Here is an 18,385-nt window from a genome sequence, read left to right on the forward strand (position 1 = left end):
TGGCTGCCTACGCTGTTAGGTGTTTGCAGAGAGATGCCTAGGGGACACGTAAGTATACCCAAGGCTGGGTCTGGTTTCACCTGGAAGTGGCATTGTGAGCTTAAATGGCCCTAGGTGTTTCCCTAGAACCGAGACAGATATCTGTAACCTAAAGGTAGACACAGCTGGCTGAGCGTAGCAAGGGAATTCCCGATCAGCTGAGCCAGCAGTCCTCACCGAAGCCATATTCACCCCTAAGTTCAACATACTTGGCACAATGTGTCTGAAGTTTCTTTAATCCTTCCAAAAAATGCTCTGATGTGTGGACATTGAAATACTGCTCTGCTGCTGCAATCACCTCTGAATCATTTGCAAATTGTTGCCTTTCCAAACTCTCTTTAAGGTTTGGGAACAGAAAATAGATCTGGTGAATAGGGTGGATGATATATGCACTGAAACCCCAACTGCATCAAAATATCCCATCGTTTTGCTAGCTTTGTGAGCAGGTGCATTGTCTTGCAAAAAGAGAACTCCTTTCTGCAGCTTTCCTCTTTTTCTTTCAATTCCCCTTGGGAGATAGTCTATCATTACAATACCTTCTTGATCCCAAAACACTATAGCCATGACCTTGCTGACTTTGGGTCTTGAATTTATTTAACCTTGGAGAACCTGAGTGCTGAGGACTGTTGTATTGTCTCAGGATCATAGTGGTGTAAACATGTTTTATCAACAGTAACTATTTCCAAAAAGTTGGCACCAGCTTGCTGAAAATGCAAAATCAATTTGGGAGTGTGCACTTGACATTGTTTCTCATCAGCAGTCAAGCATTTGTGCATACCTTACCTTCCGCTTATGGATTATACACCCAACACATTCCCTGGATAGCTGTAGTGTCTCAGAAGTTGTTTTAGTCAATACTCGCTGAACTGCCAAATTCTGGTCATGGTCAAGTTTCAGGAGTTGACATTGTTTGAGGTCTCCCAGCAGTGGCATAGTGAGGATGAGCGACATCCTCCTTCCCTTCTTTAATTTTTCCAGTGCGAGCTGCTTTATGAACTTTCTGCCTGCATTGTGTTGGCTCTTCCTCTGATGTTACTTCCTAGGTGGGATCCAGGGGTGATGTCAGAACCAACACCAACATGGGCAGCAAGTTTGTGATGCACTGAGAAAATTAAAGAGGTACAAGGGAAGGGGTGCATGTTTGGGGGGGGGGAAGAGGAGGATGGGTGGCAGTGCACCCACCAACATGGTGCCTAGGGTGAACTATCTCCCCTTACTATGCCACTGCATCTTCAGTCTCAATTTCTATACAAAGTTTGCACACCACTTCTTCACTGTGGAGTTTGATGGGCTTTTGTCACTCACTGTTTACATCATACATTGATGGATTTCCTTTGGAGTTTTCTTCTGCAGTAATAGGAACTGCATGTCGGCTTTTCATTGACATGGTTCAATCAATGATCTGAAATAGTAAAAACATATAATTATCCCAGGACAAGCAGGCAGCATATTCTCTACATGTGGGTGACGTCATCCACGGAGCCCCGATCGGATAGTCTCACAAGCAAACTTGCTTGAAGATCGTCAAGCTTACGAGTGTACCGCGCGTGTGCCTTCCTGCCCGAGCCAGGGCACATGTCTCCTCTGCGTGGCCTCAGTTCTTGTTTTTCCGCAGAGCCAAGAAGCCCTGTTCTACATATCTGCTGTTTCTTACTTGCCTTCTCGCACCGCGGCTTTCTTTATTTTATTTTTCTTTAAGTCGCTGTGCGGCGCCTCTTATTTAAAACAAAAACAAAACATTTTTGTTGTGTTCCTGCTGGTTTTCCTCCGGCAGGCCTTTCTTGGGCTTCGGCCCTGCCACTAGTCTTCGTTTGGCTGCGGTTGTGTTTTTTCTTCTCCCCTGGTCTCTCACTGGGTTCACCACATGTGTGGATCGGCTGGGCCTTTTTTCCTTCTTTGGAATCAAGCTGACGTGGCATCGATCCCCAGTGGCGGCCTCGTCTAATCCCCTTAGTCCCGTCGGCTGTGTCTCATGGGTTCCATCCTCGGGTAAGTCTCTTCTTTTCTTCCTAGGTGCGTTGCATCAGTAACGCCGTCAGCTGAGTCTCAGGCATTCCAGGCATCGAGTGCAGTTGTGCCAGCCTCTACGAGACCTCTGAAGCATGACTCCTTTCATGGGAATACTCATCCTCGAGGTTGCCCTCTATGGAGCACACTGTTGCACCTTCATTACCAGTTTCATTGGTATGGTGCCACCTTTCGAAGCCTCGACGTCGGCTGGGGCTTTGTACATCGACGTCTACCGTACGGGATCCTGTTCAGGGATTCAAAGATTCTCAATTTTCTCACCAATCCCTGGTGGTTGTGTCTTCCTTGATGAAGTCCAACCCCAGGGTATACGCTGCCGTCCCGCCGGGGTGGGAGGGCCGTCCCCTGGACAAGTTTGGTCGCCGTCTTTCTCAATACTTTCTGATGGCGAACCGTGTCCTCACCTATAACTTTATCTTCGCGTCCTATCTCCGGTTCTGTGTGGAAGCCCTCCACTCATTCCGGGCAGACGTGCTGGATTCTCGTAGTAAGGAGTTTCGTCTCCTAGAGGAGACTCTCTCCCAGCTCCGGCTCTATAAGTTCCATGGGGCCTATGACACCTTTGAGTTGTCCTTGAGAGTCACAGCTTTTGCGATCGCCATGTGTCGTCTCGCTTGGCTCAGAGTGTGGCTATGGCTCCGAATCTCCAGGATCTTCTAGCCAATATCCCTTGTGTGGGTACTGCACTTTTTGATGATTCCATTAAGGCGGCCACTAAGCGCCTCTCGGAACATGAACGGTCCTTCGCCTCTCTGGTGCGCCGTAAGACGAAGACCCTCCAGCCCGGCAGCATAATATCCCTCTCCGGAGGTACCCACAGGATACCGCTCCTGTGTTCTCTCGGCCTCCTTCGAAGCGGCCATCTTTTTGACTATTCCAGTATGGGCCTCCAGGTTCCTCTCCTTCTGGAGACTTCTCCCCTCCTTTCGGGGGAGGGGGGTCTCCATCATTTCTACGCCCGGTGGGACAGCCTTACCTCTGACAGTTGGGCGTTTTCCATCATCCGGGTAGGGTACTCCCTTCACTTCTGTCAGGTACCCCCAGACCTTCCTCCCGGAGAGTGTCCTTCGGGCCAGTCTCATATGCCTCTTCTGTTGCAGGACGCTCGAGCCCTACTTCGCCTCCAAGCGATAGATGAAGTTCGTCTGGATCAGTGGCATATGGGATTCTACTCCTGGTATTTTCTGGTGCCCAAGAAGACGGGGGATCTGCGTCCGATCCTGGACCTCCGTGCCTGAAAAAGTTTCTAGCCCTGGAACGGTTCAGTATGCTCACCCTTCCAATGCTGTACCCCCTCGTGGACGAAGGGGACTGGCTGTGCTCATTGGACCTCAAAGGGGCGTACACACACATTCCTATCCACCCGGTCTCGCGCTGGTTTCTGAGATTCCAGGTGGGGGATTTCCATCTTCAGTATCATGTCCTTCCCTTCGGCCTGGCGTCCTCTCTGAGGGTTTTCACGAACTGTCTGGTTGTGGTAGCTGCTGCCCTGCATCTCTGCGGCCTGCAGGTGTTTCCCTACCTCGATGACTGGTTGATCAAAGCATCCTCTCGCCAGGAGGTTCTGCGAGCGATGAATCAAACCATTTTGCTCCTTCAGAGTCTCGGCTTCGAGGTGAACTTCCCCAAGTCTCTCGCCTCTGTTCATCCCAGTCTCTGGAGTTCATCGGAGCGGCCCAGGACACAGTTCGTCTGCGCTCTTTCTTGTCTCGGCCTCGGTAGGGGGCCCTTGTTCGTTTATGCGGAAAGGAGGCCCATCTGTCTTCGGCCCCGACTCCACTTCTGATGGTCTTCCTCGGTCACATGGCCTCTACGGTTTAAGTGACTTCTTTTGCTGGACTTCACCTCTGCATTCCCCAGTGGACTTTTGCGTCCCCATGGAATCAATATCTAGACTCTCTCTCTCTCGACGCGTTGTCGTGCCTCCTTTGTTGGAGACCTCTGTCTGTTGGTGGCTGCTCTCTTCCAATCTGGCCAGAGGTTATTGTTCCTGCTCCTCCTCTGTGATAGGTCCTCATGACGGACTCGTCGACCAGTGCTTGGGGGGGCTTGTCTGGCCGGTCTTCGCACCCAGGGTCTTTGGTCCAGTGCAGACCGCCTTTGTCACATCACTCTGCAGGAGCTTCATGCGATCCTCCTCGCTCTGTAAGCTTTTTGCCACCTGCTTTACGACCGGTGCTGATCCGCACGGACAACCAGGTTGCCATGTATTATATCAACGAGACATTGCGGCTCTGAGTTTAGGCCACTAGCCGCAATATGTTCCTTCGAGCGGTCTATATTCCGAGCCAGCAGAATTGTCTGGCAGACAGGTTGAGTCGTCTTATGCAGCCTCACGAGTGGTCCCTCCGTTCCTGGCTCTGCGTCGGATGTTTGCTCGTTGGGGGACTCTGGATGTCGATCTGTTCGCATCCTCCCTCCATCTCCAGTTACCCCGCTTCTACTCCAGGGTTTACACCCCTCTCGGGCTCGAAGCGGTTGCTTTCTGCTGGATTGGACGTGCCTTATTCTGTATGCGTTCCCTCCATTCCCTCTGATTCTGATGTCCCTCGTCAGGTTTCAGTCCTCGCGGGCCACCATGATTCGGATAGCACCTCGGTGGCCCCAGCAGCTGTGGTTCTCCCTTCTGTACAACTCAGTTCCAGGGAGCCTCTTTTTCTGCCTGTTTTCCTTCTCTGCTTTCGCTGAGTTGGGGTTCACTGCTTCATCCCAACCTGCAGTCTCTGCTCTTGACAGCCTGGTTCCTCGAGACTTAATGCCCTCGTTCCAGCTCTCCCAGCCTGTGCAGGACGTCCTAGGGGCGTCTCGGCGAGTGTCCACTCAATAATGTTACCATTGAACGTGGACCCGATTTTCTTCCTGGTGTGCTACTCGGCAGCTGGAGCCGCTGTCTGCCTCCTTGTCTGCTGTCCTGGATTATCTGTTGCACTTGTCTGGCGCTGGGCTAAAGTCCTCTTCGGCTCGAGTCCGCCTTAGTGCCATTGCTGCTTTTCATCAGCCGATTGACGGGCAGCCTATCTCTGTTCATCCTGTGGTTTCCCGCTTCCTGAACGGACTTTTCCACATTCGTCCGTCCCTCGAACCTCCTCCGGCGGTTTGGGATCTTACCGTGGTCCTTGCTCAATTAATGAAACCCCCGTTTGAGCCGCTAACGCAGGCTCACTTAAAGTATCTTACTTGGCAAGTTGTGTTTCTTCTTGCTCTACCTTCTGCTCGTCAGGTCAGTGAGTTTCAAGTCTTGGTAGCGGACCCACCTTTCACTGTCTTCCATCATGATAAGGTGGTTCTCCATACACGTCCTATGGTCTTGGCTAAGATTGTTTCTGATTTTCACATCAACCATGTATTGTTCCTGTGTTTTTTTTCCGAAGCCCCATTCTCACCCTGGAGAGATGGCTCTACCTTCTCTTCTTGTCAGCGTGCACTGGCCTTCTACTTGCAACGCTCCGCTCTGTTCCTCTCTTTCGATCCTACTCACTTGGGTCACTCTGTTTCTAAGCGGACCATTTCTAACGGGTTGGCCACTTGTATCTCTCTCTGTTACGCTCAGGCTGGTCTCTCCCTGCTGGGTCAAGTCGCAGGCCTTGAAGTGTGTGCGATGGCGGCATCTGTTGATTTCCTCCGTTCGACTCCCATTAAGGCAATCTGTAAAGCTGTCACTTGGTCCTTGGTTCATACATTCACTTCTCACTACTACTTCAGGTGTCGTCGGCCACTTTGGCCGGTCGGTTTTGCACAACCTGTTCTCCTAAATTTACAACTCTCCCTCCATCCCCTTATAGTTAGCTTGGAGGTCACCCACATGTAGAGAATATGCTGCCTGCTTGTCCTGGGATAAAGCACAGTTACTTACTGTAACAGGTGTTAGCTAGGGACAGCAGGCAGATATTCTCGCAACCCACCCACCTCCCCGGGTTGGCTTCTTTGCTAGCTATCTGAACGGAGGCCATGCTGAGGAGACGCGCGCCCTGACTTGGGCGGCAAGGCACACGTGCATGCGGGGTACACTCGCAAGCTTGAAGATCTTCAAGCAAGTTTGCTTGCGAGAGTATCCGATTGGGGCTGTAGAGAATATCTGCCTGCTATTCCTGGATAACACCTGTTACAGTAAATAACTGTGCTTTATGATTCTGCAAACTGGCAGTTTGCAAAATAAAATAACACTTCTCAGCTACAGTGGTAAAATGATGCTCAGAATTTAGAAAGGTGGTTGGGCTGGTTTCTTAAGGTGGTTGGGCACCCCCTTATACAACCCAGTTCCACCACATAAAAACAGAAATCTTACTATTAATTATTCCAATGATTGATCCATTTCCTTTTCTTTTTTTAATTCTTTGTTAAATTTTTAAACTACAGAAGTACACACAAATAATACACTTACATAGAATATTAAAATAAAGCACCTTAAACTTACAAAAATTTATAAAAAGGAAAATTTCCCCCCACCTTTCCACCTATTAATCAACAAATGCCTTCAAGAACACTCAATATATACCCCTTAAACTAATTCAAAAATGTACTTCCCCCACTTTGGATGTGCATATTAAAGGGACATCTAAAACGATCAATCTTTACACTATTTAGTTAACAGTTCCCAAACATCCATAAATTTTTTTAATTTCCCTGCTGAATGACCATGCACCACTCCATTTAAAAAATATAACAAAGGGATTCACACCAAAATGTGTAATTTAGTCTATCCCAATTTTTCAAAATGATCTGCATGGCAACCCCTGTCATTATAAAGAGAAGTTTGTTACTTCTCGCAGAGTTGACTTTTCGCACTCATAAATGTACCAAATAAAATGGTATATGATAGTGCCACTGGATTCTCTAATAAATTATTAACTTGATCACAAATAGATCTCCAAAATTTTAGTATCAAGGCACAATAGTATAACAAATGATCCAACATCCCTAGTTCAAGATGACAGTGCCAGCATCTATTAGATTTGGAACTATCTACTTTATGTAAACAAACGGGTCCAAACAGCTCTATGTAATAAGAAAAAACATGATTGTCTCATAGATGCTGACACCGTACATTTCATCCTCCAAGTCCAAATTTGTGGCCATTGAGAAGCAGTAATCTGTTGCTTTATCTCAATGCTCCAAATGTCACAAAGACCAGTCTGTTTTTTTATTCAAAAATCCAGATATTAATTTATATTACCGTGCGGCCTGGTGACCCAGGACATCCACCTGGAAGCACAGGAACGATAAACTATTTTTCCAATCAGAGAACCCCTCCTGAATGGCCTGCTTCAACTGCAACCACCTCTAACTTTGAGTTTTAGCAATACCAAATTTTTGTTGCAGTCATGGAAATTCAAGCAGCTTTCCGTCTGATACTACATTGTCTAAAAGTATGTATGCCCACCTTCTAGATGACCTTAAACCCACCAATTTGAATCTTGGGGTTCAACCAAAGAGACTGACAAATGGATTTATGAATTGGAATATCTGTTAAATTAGTAATAAATTTTAATGTTTTCCAAGTGTCCATTAAAATTCTGTTGTCCTTATACTCAAAAAACGTGACACAATCTCAATGGAGATAGGAGTTGCCATTCCAACCATAACCAATCTGGAAGATTTTCCATGAGCTCAGGGAGGATCCAATACAACATACCTTGATGCATTATATAGACTTGATAGTACCTATAAAAGTTGGGAAAATTTACCCCACCCTCCACAATTGATTTTTGTAAAGATACTAGAGCAACTCTTGCAGTTTTCCTTAGCCAAATAAATTTGCTGAGAATACTATTTATGATCAGTTTCAAAGCAATGGTAATTAAAAAAAAATCAAAGTCCTGTCCTTAGGTTTTAATTTAGTTAATAAAGCTAAAGATTTCCACAATAAGTGCTTGAATGAAATCTGCTCATATAAATGAAACAGAAAAGAAAGCTTTTGACAGATGTACATCCAAACCAATTGAACATTATTGCATTCAACAAGTAGATGAACCAGTGTACCAACAGCTGCATGACATGACCAACAAAGATAGATGTAGTGTCTAAAGGGTCCTATGCAATAAGAAATACAGTGACTGGGTGATGGAAGTGGCTAAAGTAGCTCTTGGCCCATATAACCATAGTTGAGTCCAGTGATTATCAGAAATTTGATGGTTAGCATCAATTTACCATACTTTTTGAGTGCATAGGATAAGATGGGTTTTGCCATCTTGAAATGATTTATAAAATCAGAAGCTGCATGAGATACTGTAGGATGATTAGGGTTATGCAATTACTGATAAAGAAATAAACAAGTAAATTGGTTTATGAGCATGCTTCTGGAACGAATTATGCTCGTAAACCAAGGTTCCATTGTAATAATAAAAATTAAACAATGCCCTAGCCTAACAAATAACTAGCAATTGTAGGGGACCTTAGTGTACATTTTCCAACTCCTATAGCAACAAAGAAATCACCAATATTAAGATGCAGGCAGCAGTCCAGCAGCAAAATGGGGATTATCCAGTCTTTTGTACCGAGTGTTACATGTTTGATGATCTTCTAGTTGGTGAGAGGTCTAATGTGTGTACTCAGTGTAAAGAGCTCCTAGCACGCAGGGAATGAGTCCAATCTCTTGAGACTAGAGTAGCAGACTTGGAGGAGCTAAGGGAGACAGAGAGGTACATAAAAGACACCTACACGGACGTTGTAGAAAAGTCCCACCTCCAGTCTGGCAGCCTCTGTGCTGTCTCAGAGGAGGGTGGTCAACTTAATGGAGAGCATCATCCCTGGTGAAGTAGGAGGCAATGAATAATATTGGACATTTTATCACATAGACTCTGTAATAATCTTTGTATAAATCTTACTATGCAGATCAATCAATGAAATAGGCCTATAATTTGAAACAAGAGTGGGACACCTAACTGATTTAGGTATAACCGATTTGAACATCAGTAAAGATAAAGGAAATTCCATATTCATGGTTAGTGAACAGCGTAAGTAAAAGTGGTAAAAGAGTTGTGGAACAATTTAGTAGTAAAACATTCTGATCCTGGGGCTTTATTTAATAAAAGGGATTTGTGACAGTAGAGATTTCTTTTAAGAAAACTGACTGCTCAAGTTTTTCAATTTGAGATTGACTCAGTTGCAAAAGAGAAAGATTATTTAAAAATGCTTCAATATCTTCTGTAAAAGAATTTAATTGACATTTTCGATATGACATCCAAATCTGAGTTTGGACATTTTGCGAAACACAAGAATCAAGTAAACAGAAAAACATCTTTTTGTTTCAAAAATGGCCATTTCTCAGATGTGTTTGTCCTTAGTATGTTTCTTTTTGGGGGGGAAAAAAACGTGCAAAAGAAAAATGCACAAATAAAGCCATTTTTAGTAGACTGGCCAAACAGAGCAATGGGGCATCTTAGGGGGCATTGCAGTTAACTTCACATTAAAAAGCCCAGGCACATATCTCACTATAACCCCCTTTGAACACAAATAGCCCTTTTGCCGGCAGGTGTTACCTATATGTACATTCATGTGAAAAAATTAGGACACCCCATGAAATATTCAGTTCTTAAGAAATGTTCACATATCGATGTAAAATCTATTTTTTTTTTTTAATTTAATCTTTGGAAAAGAAAGCTATGTAATTGCAGGTAAACAACAAAATTTTCCTTGATTTATTCAAACAAAAGATAGCCACAAAGATGTGTAGTCTAACTAAGAAAAAACTGAATATTTCATGGAGTGTTCTAATTTTCACATGACTGTTTGTTCTTATGTAAACCGCTTAGATTTAGACAGTCTATAAATTTTTTAAATAAATAAATTAATCTAACAATTGGAAGCTCAGACAGCCATGTGATAGTATCCTTAAAAAATCATCTTGTAGATCACTTGAATCGGCAAACAACCCAGAGCTGGAAAAACAGAAAAATTGTAAAAGACCTACAACCACTACTCCAGGAGGACGAATTACTGAAATATTCCTAGTTCCACCTATGCTGGCCATGCTGGCCTTCCAACAACCACCTAATCTAAAACAAAACTGATGAAAAACACTCGCAATACAAACTCACAAGGAAAAGAACAGCACATGTACCTGCAATATACCAAACTGCAAACTTTGCCACCTCACAGTCACTCACATGGAACAAAACATTCAGCATAAGGGAATCTTTCATACTAAACAGTGCCTTAAGGCTTTTCTCCAATTAAAACCACATAGAGCTACATTTTTTTGTAAAGTTCCCCTGTAAATGTCTGGTTAATTTTCCTGATCAAAAATATATTTTCTTTGATCCAATTAAATTGAACAACTTTTGCTGGAAAGGGAGGCAAAGTTATAAGTTATTGACCCTTTTCCTTTCACTCCTTAGTTGGGGAGGTAATTAGGTTTAGAATTTAGGTACAGAAATTATATATTATTTTATTTATTGCTTGATTTGTTTTCCTAGATTTTCTTCTCTTTCTCCATTGATGTGGGCTATGATTTTGCCTGTACTATTATTGCATTTATGATGTAAATGTTTATGAAAATTTGGAGAAAAAAAATTTAAGGCAATCCGGTTCTCCTGCCCTGACTTCCCCGAAAATCTGCCTGCTCGCCGCCCCGGTTCTCCTGTCCTGACTTTCCCGAATCTCTCCTGCCTTGCCCCGCCCAGGTTAAAACCACAGGCTCGCAGGGCTAAAAACTAATAAAGTTTAAAGTTAAAAAAAAAAAAAGATTGCAGCTCCGACAGGCATGCGCAGAAAAGCGATCCGTGCTGGCAGATAGGGGTGTTCCTCCGATCGCCCCCATCTGCATATTTTAGCTTCCAGAATTCGTCAGACAGGTTGATGAATCAAGCCCAAAGAAGGGTTACCTTTGAAAATTAATCAAATAATGCACTGTTAGTCCAATAAAAAGGTATTACCTTTATTCCTTTTATTTCTATATATTATCTTAAACAGTGGACTAACATGGCTACCACACATATTCTTGATAAAAATTTGAAAACACACTCAAAGAAGCTAGCATCACAGTTTATATCCAGCTAAGTACTGTGCATTTTGTTTTTAAAGTTCATTCTGCTGTAATCTATTGCCTCATCTGCCAGAACTAGCTTTTACTATTTAGGATACCAGCTTTAGGTACAGCTCTGGCAGTGATTGGACATTAAAGATCATTTTTTCTTCTTATAATAGTTTTCAAAATTACTTTTAATTCCAGCTGGTTGACGAGCCATACCATTAGAGAGCAGCTCAAAGAGGTAGCAATGGTTTCAGAGCACAAGTACTACTGATTTGTTCATATGAAGAGAAAGAATTGTTTCACACATTTTTATCCTCCATGTCGAAGAAACCATGCAATGTTCCAAAGTCTACTGGGATCAGTAAGCACTCCACTCCATCAGCACCCTGTAAAAATATCAACCAACAAAGATTAGCGACATATACCATTTTAATAAGCAAACAATTTAATCCAAGGATAGATCTGCATTTATTCTTGTAATAAGTATTATCAAACAATGAAAGGGAAACTAAGTTACCTTACTTTCCATAGCAAGTCCTCATAAATAGTTGACATCATCCAGAAGGAGCCTGCGTGGGAAAAGCTTCTCCTAGATCACTAAGAGTTTATAATCGAAACAGAAATACATCTAAAAACCCTAAATCGGCACTTGGATGATTAAGTGCAGATAATCGAAATGTGTTTTAGACATATCTAAAAGCAGCTTAGGCCTTTTCACTGCTGCTGTACGCCCAGAGTGAAAAGGGGTGTTTCTGAAGGAGTGGTTAGGGTGGGAGGTAGGTGGGATGTGGGATGACTTAGACTTAGTCATCCTGTAGTGATAATCGAAAGTTTAACAAGACTGCCTAGATGGAACTTATACGTTGTGACTTAGGCGATCTAAAAACAGTTATAAGTGCGCAAAAGGTATCCAAAGTGATCAAATAACCACTGTAAGGACAAAGTACAGACCCCCCCCCCACACTCCCCCAGTGATCACTGACCCCCCCCCCCTTACAAATCGAAATAAAAACATACATACCTGCCTCCAGAACATCAGCACCTGGCATAGGAAAGCCTAGTAGAGCTGCACAGAGGTGGCTTAAGTAGTCGGGGGGGGGGGGGGGGGGCTAGTAAACCAACGAGAGGAGGACCCTGGCCCATAAGCCACTCAAACCACTGCATTTTTGGTGGAAATGTTAACCCACCAAAATCCTACTGTACTGCCATTTAGGGGGCACCTGCAATCACAAGGGCTACTGGGATGGTAGAGTGGTGGGTATAGCGTGTTTTGGAGGGCTCACCATGACCTTCAAGCATAATAGAAATATAACTATTGTTTTTGGTAAGGAAGCTGTTGCTTCTTGAGTCTGGGAACTTTTTGGACTGTATACATGGAGTATACTTATTCATTTGCATTCCTCTGAACGGCATTGCCTACCCTTTCTATGGGGGGGAGAAGGGGATGTCTGAAGAATTTCTGATCTGGGTTTCTTTGTCTGTGCCTGGCTAGAAGTCAAAACTAAAGTGTAGGTGCTTCTTGACTACTAGCAGTTATACCACTATGCTGATCAATGTCTTAAGGAATCTTCCTCCCCTGCTGCATTTAAAGAAATTAGAGCAAATGACATCAGCTTACCAATCCTTTTACGATCCATCAAGCCCAGTAGCCTGTCTCATGGTGGCCATTCCAAGTCACTAGTACCTGACCAAAACCCACGGAGTAGCAATATTCCATGCTACCGATCCAGGGCAGGCAGTGGCTTCCCCCATGTCTTTCTCAATAACTGACTATGGACTTTTCCTCCAGGAAATTGTCCAAACCTTTCTTAAAACCAGCTATGCTATCCACTCTTACCACAACCTCTGGCAATGTGTTCCAGAGCTTAACTAGTCTTTGAATGAAAAAAAATTTCCTTGTATTGGTTTTGTAGTTGAAACAATTTTATTGAACAAGCCAAAAAAAACAGGACAATGAATACAGTAGAAAATACAACAGGTGTTCAGAACTATACAGTCTCAATAACCCACTCCCACCTCCTACCCAACCCCAAACCTCCTATACCAGAATATACCAAAGAATAATAAGCTACCAGAAGAACCCAGCACAAAAGATGATGGAAGGAAAAATGCTGCAGGCAAAAAGAAAGAGTAACCAGCGATTTGGTAGCAAAGGAAGAACAAGTATCCCAGCCCACCTAGTGAAGGAGGCCTGAACAAAACCAAAGTGAAAGTGTGACATTCGGGGCCCTAGACTCTGATGAGCCTCAAGACACAAAGCATATGACCTCCCCCCCCCAAAAAAAAATATAAAAATAAAACACAGCAAACAAAGGCTCAATCCAAGGTAAACCAAACATACAAAAAACACAGAGAACAAAAAAAAAAATTAAAAAATTAAATGTTATATACCAAGCTGAGGAAAGGACCCCCCCAAGGCCGCCAATCCCTCACCCTGGGCAAGTCACTTAATCCTCCATAGCCCCAGGTACGTTAGATAGATTGTGAGCCCACCGGGACAGAGAGGGAAAAATGCTTGAGTACCTGATTGTAAAAACCGCTTAGATAACCTTGATAGGCGGTATATAAAATCCTAATAATAATAATAATAAACTTGACCGCTCAAAGCAATTAAACAGGCAAAGTATTAAGGATCATACTACAGGTTCTATGAGACAAAGAGTAGATATAAGGACCCCAGACCTGCAATAAAACCTTAGACTGTTTTAAGGAATCACACAGTCGACCCCTCTCAAGCAACATCAAAGTATGCAAATGGTTACTCCAAGCCCATCAGGAATGAGCGCGATCCGAAACTCACTCCGCCAAGATAATTTTCTTAGCCACCAATCCTGTCTTTATATTTATCTAAAAGAAACCCCCCAGAGCGAGAGGTCTAGAACGGCCTAACAAAAGCTCCAAATAATGGACCACACATCTCCAGAAAGCCCTGACCGCTGGACAACTTCAAAAAGCATGGAAAAAAGACTTAGGAGCACCTGTACATTTCTCGCATTGTGCCAACTCTGCGAAACCAGAGTGATATAACTGAACCCGCGTAAGATAGGCGCGATGGAGCACCCGAAACTGGCATTCCCTAGCTTCACAGAGACATAAAGAGTTGGGATACACTTAATAAGACATTCCATATCTAAATCAGTCAGCCGCAGACCCAACTCCGGAGCCCAACGAGCACACAATGACTCCCACAACCTGGGCAGAGCAAGACAACACCAGCGCCTTATGCAACGCCGAAACTGACATGCCATTCACCTCAAATTGACCAAAAAAAGCATAGATCTTACTCCCCAAACCCAACCTTAAACCCTCCACCTCCATATAATGACTCAATTGCAAATGAGCAAAAAAATCAGCAGCCAGAATCCCATCTTGAAGTTGAAAAGTACACCAAGGGGGAAGGGGAGGGAGGGAAGAGTTGCTGCATGGGCTAAGGCAGAGTTGGCAACCTGCGGCTTTTCTCCCATTGCCACCAGACCTACCAAAGTGCCTGGTGGTCCAGTGGGGGACTTCGAGGTAGGAATGCAGCCCTTTCGCTTCTGCCTCCTTGTGACTGCCTTCTAAAATGGCTGCTGCAATCTCTCGCAGTACTACTGGAAATGCCGCAAGCATCCAGGAAAGATAATGGCAGCAGTGAAAGGGCTGTGCTCCTTCCTCGAAGACCCCCTGCTAAACTACCAGGTATTTCAGTTGGAGGCTACCTTAAATATGGCAGAGTGGAGGGGTGGGGGAATTTTATGGTTGAGCTGCCATGAAAAGGGCCATGCTTCTGCCCCTAAGATCCCCCTGCTGGACCCAGTGCCCAGGAAGACCCTTCGGAGGAAGGAAAATCATGGGTTGGGAAGGAGAAAAAAGGGTCAAGGCCTGGAGAGGGGAGAGAACCTAGGCTATGGGTTTGGGGAGGGGAGAGATGAGAGGTGCACAGACCTGTGAGAGGGCCAACCGAAAGCACTCCAAGTATATACTCCTGGTTGTCAACTGAAAGTCAAGAAGGCAGGCCTGGGAGCCAGAAAATCACCAGCTCAGATCAAGTCAAAAGAGAAATGAACTCTTGTGGCTTGAATAGGAAAGACAGTCTGCAGGCTGCTGTCCCAAGAACATCAGCAACAGTTTAACTAAGAGTCAGCATGCAGACTGCTGCCTCAGCATGCAGACTGCTGCCCCTTGTCCAGGAGAATCATTTCACAGACACACTAGGAGATAAGCTGACCACTGCTCCATCTGCATCTCACATTTTTGCAGGATTTGAGTCCAAGGAATCTAAATCCTGTTAACACCAGAACAGCATGTACCACCATCTGCTGGAAAGAGAAGAATGGCAAGTTTCCTGGTTGTATAGTCCTTTGTAGACAGTGATGGAGTGTTTTCTGTCTCCATCTTCTGTCAGGTTGAGAAACCCATGTGTCTGAACTAACAGGAAGATACGGAAAACACTTGAAGACCTTGTGATCGGGGCTCATGTGCTACAAATATAAATTGTAGGCATCTACACTAGCTATGGTCTTGCCACAATGCCTGCACAATTTAAAGCTGCTGGGGCCTTTTTTGAGACATACTGCTGAAAAATATGGCTGAAGTGAAATCCTGGTTAAACCACCAAGAAATCACTAAAAAGTGACAATGAGTTAAATAAAATAAAATAAAGCTTAAAACAAACACAATCCTATGTAAGGAGCCTATGAAGAGAAGCAAGGCCATGTACAATACAAACATGACATCACTTACAGCTCCACTGAAAACAGATGGGAGTCCTTGCATGAAGATACAGTGTGGAACATAAGAATTGCTGCTGCTGGGTCAGACCAGTGGTCCATCATGCCCAGCAGTCCAGCAGTCCGCTCACGCGGTGGACCTCTGGTCAAAGACCAGCACCCTAACCAAGACTAGCCCTACCAGCGCACGTTCTTATTCAGCAGGAACTTGTCTAACTTTGTCTTGAATCCCTGGAGGGTGTTTTCCCCTATAACAGCCTCCAGAAGAGCGTTCCAGCTTTCTACCACTCTCTGGGTGAAGAAGAACTTCCTTACGTTTGTACAGAATCTATCCCCTTTCAACTTTAGAGAGTGCTCTCTCGTTCTCCCTACCTTGGAGAGGGTGGAACAACCTGTCCTTATCTACTAAGTACCTTGAATGTTTCGATCATGTCCCCTCTCAATCTCCTCTGTTCGAAGGATGCAGTACTCCAGGTGAGGGCGCACCATGGTCCGGTACAGCGGCATGATAACCTTCTCTGATCTGTTCGTGATCCCCTTCTTTATCATTCTTAGCATTCTGTTTGCCCTTTTTGCCGCGGCCACACATTGCGTGGACGGTTTAATTGACTTGTCAATCAGAACTCCCAAGTCCCTTTCCTGGGAGGTCTCTCCAAGTACCGCCCCAGACATCCTGTATTCATGTATAAGATTTTTGTTACCGACATACATCACCTTACACTTATCCACGTTGAACCTCATCTGCCATGTCGATGCCCATTCCTCGAGCCTGGTTATGTCACATTGTAGATCTTCGCAATCCCCCTGTGTCTTCACTACTATGAATAACTTTGTGTCATCCACAAATTTAATCACCTCGCTCGTCGTACCTATGTCCAGATCGTTTATAAAGATGTTAAAGAGCACGGGTCCAAGCACCGAGCCCTGCGGCACCCCACTGGTGACTCTCTTCCAGTCCGAGTATTGTCCATTTACCCCCACTCTCTGTTTCTTATGCTCCAGCAGTTTTTAATCCACGTGAGTATTTCACCCTCAATTCCATGGCTCGCAATTTTCCGAAGTAGTCGTTTATGCGGAACCTTGTCGAACGCCTTCTGAAAATCCAGATATACAATGTCGACCGGATTGCCCTTGTCTGTCTGTTTACTCTCTCAAAGAAGTGCAGCCAAGTTCATCAAACACGATCTGCCTTTGCTAAAACCATGCTGACTGGTCCTCATCAGCCCGTGTCTGTCAAGGTGACTGATCAATGATGCTGTCTTTTATCAGTGACTCTACCATATTTCCCGGTACTGAGATCAGACTCACAGGTCTGTAGTTTCCCGGAAGGAATGCAAAGGTGTAGACTCAAGCTTCTAGAAACTTTTTGAGCTAGGAAAACTGTTTCCCATGTGGGCTCTACCCATTTGTGAGATCTTGTCATTCTGCTTAGCTAACATTCTTGATCCTCAGTCTCTTAACATTTTAATTCACTCCCTCATAATTTCCAAACTCAACTACTGCAATTCCTTATTTAAAGGAGTCTGTCAAAAAGACATCTGATGCTTACAATTAATACAAAACACTGCCATAAAAATTATAACGAACAAGAAATAAATTTGACCATGTTACCCCTTTGCTAAAAAGTGCACACTGGTTACCAATCTATCACCGTATTACTTATAAAATTGCTTTAATCTCCTTTAAAACTATGAACACCAAGAAACCTGCTTTTATTCATACGTTTCTTATTCCTCATGATCCTTTGAGAACTTTGTATCTCAGCACCTTCTTCATGTCCCATCCTTAAAAATCATTAGTACCCGCAGGGCTTCTTCATTCGCAACTGTAGCCCTTACAATTTGGAATTTGTTACCATCACATTTAAGGTCAGAGCAAAATTTAGATAAATTTAAGGGCAACCTTAAAAGCTTCTTATTTAAAGATGCTTATGATTGCTAATTGATCTCTGAGTCTTTCCTTGCCAAATTCTGTTTTACTTATATTCAATATTAATATGATTCCTCCCATTTCCCTCTTGTTCTTAACCTTAACTGTACTCTTTTCTTTTAAAATTGTATTTCTCCCTACTATCCTGTTGTTTTCATGTAAGTAATGTTGTGTCACTAATAAGTTTGTTAATTGTTCCCCATTTTAATTTTTTAATTGTCAAACGCTTAGAATTTATGATTAGCGTTTTATCAAATTTTAATAAAACTTGAAACTTGCTCGTCCTTGGAGAAAAATCACATCATCAAGTTCAAGCACTTTAAATAAGTCTCACTAGTAAAATAGTTAAACCTAAAAACTAATTTCCTTTTATTAAATGGCTTCAAAGCAGCTGTGCTGTTGGAACAGAAATAAATAAAAATTGCCATTACAGAGTATTTGTAGAAATAAAACAAACAAAAATAATCCAAGTTAGTCCAATAAAAAAAAGTATCACTTAGAATAGATCCTTTGAGATTCATTTTCAAAGCAACCTATACTACTTTTATGTGTCTAAATGCTTTGAAAATGAGCCCCTTTTTGTTTTATTTCTTTTTATTTCTACATATTATCTTTAAGAGTTGGCTAACACAGCTGCCTCAACATTCATTACAGAATAGAAATCCTTTGTGGAAAAAAAAAAAGACAGATCTGAGGAAAATCAAGGGCA

General features: G+C 43.6%; 1 protein-coding gene across 3 annotated transcripts in view; it reads right to left on the reverse strand.

Moving 5' to 3' along the window:
- Positions 1 to 10,932: 10,932 nt before the first annotated feature.
- The window catches only part of ORC2 (origin recognition complex subunit 2), a 157,923-nt gene continuing 150,470 nt past the window's right edge, over positions 10,933 to 18,385 (reverse strand). For all 3 annotated transcript variants that reach the window (XM_033945473.1, XM_033945474.1, XM_033945472.1), the window contains exon 17: positions 10,933 to 11,424. In XM_033945473.1, the coding sequence (XP_033801364.1) occupies positions 11,338 to 11,424 (87 nt within the window). In that variant the 3' untranslated portion in view covers positions 10,933 to 11,337. The remainder of the gene's footprint in view (positions 11,425 to 18,385) is intronic.

This window comes from Geotrypetes seraphini, chromosome 5, assembly GCF_902459505.1.
Source record: "Geotrypetes seraphini chromosome 5, aGeoSer1.1, whole genome shotgun sequence".
Lineage (NCBI taxonomy): Eukaryota > Metazoa > Chordata > Amphibia > Gymnophiona > Dermophiidae > Geotrypetes > Geotrypetes seraphini.